We start from the raw sequence: 8,940 nt of genomic DNA on the forward strand, positions 1-8,940 counted from the left end.
ATGACTTTCAACTATAGTACATAAAAATATAAATTTTAGCGTATTATTAAAATAATAATAATTGAAATGATATGTTAAAAGTTAGGTTGCGTGAGTGTGTGTGTGTGTATGCGCGTGCCTGCGTGTGTGTGTGTGCATGCGCGTATCTGTGTGTGTGTGTAAGCGCGCGTGTGAATGGACAGGGGTGATCGTGTGTGTTTGTTCGAGTGTCACTAATTGTCTCATTATCTGTCCATCTGTTACCTAGGAAGGCGGTAATGTGTATATGTAGTGTTTTCTGAGCTCCCTCTTCACATTTCTTACGTTAAGTCTTTTCCGCAGGTCATCTGGAAGCTGATTCAACAGTCTCGGTATGAGATATTCAGTAGTTCTCTGGCCGTATGAGTTTCTTGCATCTTTTGTCGTTAGCATGCCTTTTGCAGCTTGTCTCGTCATGTGGGTGTGATAGATCGGTTTTTGAAGATCCTTCCTGTGTATTTGTTCAGCTATCAGTGAGAATTGTACTATTTGATGTATAAGCATAATTTTAAATTTCTTGAAAAGCGTAAGTGAGTTTTCGTTGTATTTATGTTTTTCCTTGGGTGGTGTTAATAGTTTTGAGTAATCTCAGTTGTAGTGTATATAGACGATCTAGATTAGTTTTAAAGGTACGTCCATAGCTAGTTATGCCATACGAGATTATATATTCTGCGAGGGTTTTGTACATCGTCAACATGATATTCTGAGGATTTTTTTTAAATTAAAGATAATTTTATAAGTATAGCCCTGAGTTTATTACATACAGTTTCAATATGAGCTGCCCAATTAAGACGATCATCTATAACAAGTCCTAAGTAGGTTGCTTTACTTACTTGTTTAATTGGGACACATTTGCAATCCAGTGGTGTGTTATTGTGAAGGCAATCATGACTGTGGGCGATCAATATGCTTCTGTCACTGGTCGTGTTGTATGGAGAGCGAATGTGCATTAGATGAGTTTCCTGAGCATTTAAAACAAGACCGGCATCATGTGACCATTTGTTTAAGGAATCAAAGTCCTCCTGCAGTTGTTTGGTAGCTACGTCAAGATTACGATCCGCTGCAACCAAGCAAGTGTCATCTGCAAACTGATATAACTTACAGTTTTTTATGACATTCATCACATCGTTGACATACGTAAGATAGTGTAGAGGACCTAATACTGATCCTTGCGCTGTTCCTTCTGAGACCTTGATTCGTTCGCTGTGTGTATTTCCCACCTTGACCATATAATGCCGATTTCCTAGATAGTTTTTGCACCACCCCAACAACGGGCCTCTAATTCCCGCACATACTAGTTTTTTAGCCATTGTAATGTGTCTCAGCGTATCGATTTGCTATAGTCAAGAAATACAAGCACTGCATGTCTTTTTGCATTTAGATGAGAATTTAAATCGTCTACGAATTCCGAAAGCAGTGTGTTTGTCCCTCTCTTTGGTCTAAATCCGTATTGTCTGTCGCAAAGTATCTCATTTTTTTCGTAAAAATTGTGTATAAGCCCAGCTATGTACTTTCCACATATTTTATTTAAAATAGGTAATAGAGTGATGGGTCTATAGTTTTCATATAATTTGTGACTACCTTTTTTATATATTGGACGTATGACTCCTATTTTCAATTCATCTGGATAAATACCGGTTTCTATACTTCTATTAATAAGATTAGCTATTGCAATTGCTATTTTGTTAGATATGTATTTAATATCTTTAGATCTTATTAGATCATGATCTGGTGCTTTATGCGTGTTTAAATTCCTGAGTATTGTTAGAATGTTATCGGGACTTGCTTTTTTACTGTATATGGAGGTATTCGTGGGTTTAAGATAGTCTGTTTCGTTCAGTAATGGCACGGTACAATTTGGTATAATTTTCTTGACGTTATTGTTGAATTCATGGGCAAAGTTGTTAGCGATATTTTTTTTCTCTCATATTAGCCCTCTCCATTTATCGAGTCCTTTTTTATTACGTCATCTACAGATCTCGTTACTCTTCCAGAAACTTTATTTAATATTTGCCATAGTTTCTTAGTGTCAGTTTTATTTTGTATGATTTGGTTTTTTAGGTAATTATTTCTACTGTATTCTATAATTTTATTGGTTTTATTGCGTATTCCCGTATATTCCCTTCTCAATGTCTTACGTGTCGGGTCTTTTATCCACTTTTTAAATAATTGATCTTTTTTCTCACATAGCTTGTTTATATTATTATTTATCCATTTTTCACAGTTTCGTTTAGAGTTAGGATTTACGCGTATTATAAATTTAGATTTGTCATAGGCATAGTGGAATTGTTCTGTGATGTAATTATAAATTCCAATTGATGACATACTCGGACTATTAGTACAGGACCAGTCTATATTCTCCAGTAACTTATTTAATACTTTGATGTCATACTTTACTATGGGGATTTGAACATCCTGTGTATACTGCTTACCAAGACAGGCTAGCACTGTCATACGATGATCCGCCAGAACTGTATCGAGCACAGCGGAGCATAGGTCGAAATCTGGCTGAAACTTTGCAAATACGTGGTCAATACACGTTTTTGTTATTACATCATTACGTTTTTCTTTTCTGGTGTACTTCGAAATTCCACAGGATAGCCCATGCTCCCAGATCGTGTCAATATACAGTGTTTTGATGTAATTTTCAGATTTAAGATCTATGTTAAGATCTCCCATAAGTATTGTGTTATTTTTTGAAGTCGATAATATTTTAGATAGTTCTGTTATAAATAGTGATTTGTTTGTGTTTGGTGGCCTGTAGATGGCGCAAAGTGTTATTTCGTCTGAGTATTGTGTTTTAAGTGAGCCTATAATACATTCAGAATATTTCGATTTTGTTTGTGTTATAGAGAATTCGTGATTTTGTTGAACATATACAATTATTCCGCCACCCTTTCTGTTAGATCTTAGATTTTTATACATAATGTAGCCATCTATTTCATATTGGGAGCTAATACTATCATTCAGGTTGACTTCCTTCAACACAATAACATCTATTTGGCTCGAACAGTTATGTATGCATACTAACAATTTTGAGTAATTTTTTATCATTGAGCGGATATTTGCGTGGACGAAAGTCAACCTATTTGGCGATTTGGTAGTATTATTAAAAAAGTCTGTAAGGTTAAGGCAGTTACGTAATTCAGTAATATCGTTACTTGTTATGTTAGCCATTTTTAATATTAAAAATTATACATTTCACAAGCCTGAGTCGTATTTAAAAACATATAAATGTCGCAGCTTTTATTCCGTTTCTATTTAAGTTAAGCGTATATGCAACTTTTACAGCGATCTCCAGACCATTGTTATTTCCCTCGTAGGCCATACCGGATATTTCTACTTGATTACCTAATTGTTGTTGCTCTTGTTCATTAAAGCGCTGCTTTAACGCACCCACTTCGTTTTCTAAAAGTTTATTCTGGTTTTCTAAACGTATGTTCCTTCCATCTCTTTAAGCTTGTTCTGTAAAGATTGAACTTCTATTTCGTAACCATCAATTTTATCACAGCAATAGTTCAGGGACTCTTGAAAATCCGCGAGCTCTTTTTTAATTGTTTTTTCAACGTCTAACGCTATGTCTTGCAATAGCTTCTTTATGTCTATGCCTTGAGCCATGATCTTTTTTCCTCCGACTTGCATTTGCACACTCTTCTCAGTCTCCACTTCCTCTTCGTCAGTGAGTATTATGAAAGACCTTCGAGGAGGCGAGATTTTCTGGCAATCATCGCAAGTCCACCCGATGCTGTCCGTAGCTCGGAGCGCCATCAGTTGTTTACTTGTGAGTCCAGTACAGTCCGCATTAGCATGAACTATTTTTTCACATTGCATACACTTCTGCGGTTCTTTTGGTTATATTTTTAGAACACATATCACATTTCGGTAACATTTCGAAAAGACGAGATTTAATTAAGTTAAATAAATGAAAAGTTTGAAGTACTTTAATATTCACCCAGACGCTACAAGGCTTCACCTAGAAACTCCGTGGATTGCTTTTATACGGGTTTTTTCTCAGACTTGTTATAAAAGGGTCCGTAGTGTACTGTAAATCGTATAAATCCAACTGTATAAAAATTCTGAGAGGTTCATCCTTTCTGCAGGCCGTTATACATTTGTATTACACGATCATATTTTGAAAGTTTGTTACGTATTTCACTTCTTTTGGGGTATAACAACACGTGTATCTCAGCTGACTTTTAGTAACATCATTTTTGGCACGGCTCTCTTAGGTGGTTACCCATAGTGTAGCGTGGCGGAATACGGCTTAAAACCCACCTCACTATAGGAGAATCGTGTTCAGCGGTAGAACGTATAATTCGTTATTGATGGTGATGATGAGGACTCGTTTAAAATTCAGTTTCTATGATTTGCAGTTCGGAAAGATATTGTCTTTTTCCTATTTGATGGATAAGGGTCAAGACGCCCTGAAAATATTGCGTTCGGCATACCATACTATGATTTGTTTGGACAAAGTCACCGTCAAGTATGACTTAATTTATAAAACAACGCGTTTTAACTTTTTCTTTAAAATAACTCATTCTCGCTTGTCTCCCGGTGGCTATCCACGAGGCACGCACGCACGTACAAGATGCACACGCACAAGCAAACTCGACTCATCACGATATTTAAAAATGGAAAGGCGTAGTTACTTTGTAAATATAACAAAAAACTCAATACCTTAAGACTACTGCGGAATCGTCTCTCAGTTAATGTACTTACTCAATGTTAATCTTATTTATCTGATATTCAGATTATGTTTATGGAATCTTCATTTAGTGTTAGTAAATAGTTTGAAAACGGTATTTACTTTAAAACCACGCCTGATATTATTACTATTATGTACACTTTTACAGCGGATTATATGGTATGCGATAGAAAAAGTTAGCCTTGAAAGTAATGACCATGTCGATTTATGTATTGCATCTCATTTTATTCACTATCGTGCTTCGTCATTTTCTTATCGCCATTTGTTAAGTTGCTACCATTACTTTGTTTTTATTTTTAACATCATTTTATGTTATTTTCAGATTTCCTGAGTCACGGGGCGAGCTTCAATAAAAAATACGGTTAGTAGGTGAATGTAATCCCTTTATTCAAGTCTCTAAATGTGACATTATTATTTAAAAAATTGAAATCTGATATATTTATGACGTATATAAGTTCTTATTAGCGCTATTTTAACCACTGAGATTTTTATCTTGGTAATTTTATAAGGTGAAACATGAAATAAAACTGAATCTAAAATATTGTTTAAATAACAAAACGGACCTTTCAACAAATACTAAGACTCAAGGAACTTTATTTAATCTCATGAACTCATTTCGACACCCAGCAACTATAATAACATCCTTGACTGAATGTGCTAATATAGATACAGTACTATACTTATATGAGTATAATTATAATACTTATTTATGTATAATATAGAATTGAAAATGACATATAGACTGTGAACTGGCAATCGGTACTCTCTCAATTTTGACAACTTAACAGGATGAAGAAAAAAATTGTTTATATAGCATCTGGTTTATTAAATAAAAGTATGTAGTTTTTAGGTCTTTTTGTTACACATATATGTATGTACACTACATATTCTTATTTAATATTTAGTAAAAAATAAATTTTTCTTAACCTGTAAAGTTATCAAAATTGAGATAGTACCGGTTGCCAGTTCACAGTCGATATGCATGTTGCTATTCCAGAATATCAAATATTTGTATTTACAGTTCACCAATAGCGCGAATTCTTATGTGTTGGACCCCATATCCACGCGTCACCACTGCGTGCATAGTAAACATGTATTTTCGTTATTTGTTAATGTCAGTACGCCGCCAAGCGTGATGCGCTGCTTACTTCCAAATGGGGTCCAATCGTAAACCCGCATATAACCGTATTTAAACACATTTGGCAGCTCCTGTGAAACACAGACTTATCTACAAAATTGTGATTCGAAACCACTTTAAAAATGCAATGTATACGAAAAAAAGACAGATGCATTATGCATTCTTCATTTTGCCATAAAGGTTGGAATGTTTATTGAAATAGTATAACATTTAAGAGCTCTTCAAATGTCGGTACCCTTAAACACAAAACTTTTAACTTTCCTATACATTTTTTGTTGAGATTGACTGCTTTGCGGTCTGGTATGATTAGACACACACGCACACACGCGTGCGCACACGCGCACTCACACATACAGACACACATACCCGCGCGCGTGCGCGCGTAAGTTTGACACACTCAAACTTACTTACTTAGTAACTTTACTTATATCCATTCTACATTTTTAAGACTGGCTGTATTGTTGCTGTTTTTTTCTTTGCTTATATGTTAACCTTAACTATTTATGTAGTAGTTTTAACGTTACCACAGAATTTTTGTTTTGTTCCCTGGATTCAAATTTGTTCCGCAAAGGGAGACCTGGTGTCTCATAATACAGGGTTTACCTAGTTTGAGCATTAGGCTTCCACAATAAAAAGGATACACTTTATTTCATGTACCTAAATATAAGTTTCACTGTGGAAGAGAATAAATACATTATTATTATAATTATTTTACAAAGTCACTGTTTCACCGGAAGTGAGATTTATTGTATTATACACTCATACTCCTCTTAGTTGACAGTACTATATCGTGTCTGGAAAGCGATAATGCTGTAACCCGCAATACCTGCAAAAATGCTTTTTTTGCATATTCTTGCTCAGTTTTTTTTCTGCTTCGATTGGTCTGGGTCTCAAGTCTCTAAAATGAAAAATAAACTCTGGACAGCATAATTTTTTTAACGCTTTTTTCTGATTGAGGAATTTCAAAACGATTTAACCCACATAAAATCCAGAGCTTTTTGCGAAATGTGCCTTACATCAAGAACACGTAATTAAATATTTCTGTGCCTCTGATTACAGCATTTTTGCGTTCTCTAATATTAAAATTGTACCACTTACTTGGGTGTTGTTAAGTATGAACAATGTGATTTAAGTTCCGAGTTTTAACAGTGTTATGATATTTAAAAACAAATATAAATAAGTACAAAACTTCTCCTTACGTCATTTTATCCTTCCCTCGCTTAATGACACCGCAACTTACAGCCATCTTTAGAGACTACGCATGCAGCAGTGAGGGTACTTGTGAGCGTTGTCCGAGGTTTTTTATAGCAAAATCGAAAGTATTTTTTTCAATTATTATTGAAAATATTATTTCTTTTCCTTATTTTATTTTATTACTTATTATATTGAATCTCATTTATTTATTCAGGCCATAAGAGTCAGAAACTAATAAACTACGTAGGATTCGTAAATACGATGCATCTAAATTATAGTGAAATTTACTCAAATCACCATGATTAAAGTGATTTTATTCGACTGAGAAGTCCTACAAAGTTTAAAGTTATTGTGATATGTAGGTATGTTAATATGTTTAGGTGATTATTCACTAAGTCACTAAAACGGATTTAGATACAATAATGCAAACACGCCATTTTCTGGATACATACATATATCTCTCGCCGTTCTCCCATCGGGGCAGGCAGAGTAATATTTATACCTGTAGTGCGTTTCCGTCTTTTTATGAAGTTTTTTCCTCACTTCACATAACAGTAACCTTTTATTTCTAGACAGCATGAACCCTGGCACAGGCAATAGCATAGGTTATGTCATAATAGTTACTATCAATAGTCTAAATGACTTTAGGTATATGTTAAGTCATGCATACCACAAAGGTTAAATAATAATAAAATAGATACACGTATAAAATATATTCTACACACCCTAACGAATAGGTGAGCTAGGTGAAGAAAAGAGAAAAGAGAAGACCTCCGTGAGCTAAAAGAGAACAAATTTCAATTAAGAAACAATTTTCTGTCGACGAACGCTATGCTACTAGACCAAAACGATCTAAGACTGCAATTTTAAATAACAAATTACTACGGCCATCAGAAGATACTAATAAATTGTAATCTAATCCAATGTGCGAAAATCTTCCAACGAGAATAATTTAACCAGATTCAATGCCACAAACTACATCAAGAAGCTTCGTGACATGTCACCAAAAGATATGCAACACGCCAAACTCAAAACTAGTCTCTACAAAAGTTTATGATATATGAACTATAGGCCCATTTCAATTTTACCAGCTTTAAGTAAAATATTCGAAAAGGTTATGCTGACTCAATTACTGTCCTATTTCGGTAGGAATCATATTTTTCATAGTGAACAATACGGGTTTACTTTTAGATCGAGTAGCGATGCGGGGGTAGCGTTACTAAAACACATCTTTGATGCTTGGGAAAACTCCCAGAACGCTATTGGTGTTTTCTGTGACCTCTCAAAGGCATTTGATTGCGTTGATCATAATACTCTTATTAGGAAACTGGAACATTACGGTGTAAATGGCAAGGCGTCGAAACTTGTCTCGTCATATCTCAACGGTAAAATTCAGAAAGTAGACATAAATGGTGTGACTTCTTTGGGTTCTCCAGTAAAAATGGGTGTTCCGCAGGGCTCAACACTTGGACCTTTCTTATTTCTGATTTATATTAATGATCTGCCATTCTTTGTTAAGGACCATTGCGAAATAGTGTTGTTTGCTGATGACACATCCTTGATTTTTAAAACAGACAGACATGACATTAACTATGACCATATTAATGATACCCTCTCTAAGGTAGTTTATTGGCTTAATGCTAACAATTTATTGCTTAATGCCGAGAAGATAAAATGTGTTAAATTTGAATTACCTAACGTAAAATCGACTAGTCCAAGCATAGAAATAAACGGAGAAAAGTTAGACCTTTTTAATAAAGCAGTCTTCTTGGGAGTGACCTTAGATAGTAAACTTCAATGGTTTTTTACATATATCATCCCTGGCCAGCAGGTTAAGTTCCGCTGCATACGCAGTCCGCAGAATACGTGAGCTTACCGATGTTAG

At 34.8% G+C, this 8,940-nt stretch overlaps 1 protein-coding gene across 4 annotated transcripts in view; it reads left to right on the forward strand.

Moving 5' to 3' along the window:
• Positions 1 to 8,940, forward strand: part of LOC113227791 (hepatic leukemia factor) — a 136,332-nt gene that overhangs the window by 85,859 nt on the left and 41,533 nt on the right. For all 4 annotated transcript variants that reach the window (XM_026460811.1, XM_026460876.1, XM_026460881.1 and 1 more), the window contains one exon: positions 5,046 to 5,084. In XM_026460811.1, the coding sequence (XP_026316596.1) occupies positions 5,046 to 5,084 (39 nt within the window). The remainder of the gene's footprint in view (positions 1 to 5,045; positions 5,085 to 8,940) is intronic.

This window comes from Hyposmocoma kahamanoa, unplaced genomic scaffold (genome assembly GCF_003589595.1).
Source record: "Hyposmocoma kahamanoa isolate Upper Pololo Valley unplaced genomic scaffold, ASM358959v1 100021, whole genome shotgun sequence".
Classification (NCBI taxonomy): Eukaryota; Metazoa; Arthropoda; class Insecta; order Lepidoptera; family Cosmopterigidae; genus Hyposmocoma; species Hyposmocoma kahamanoa.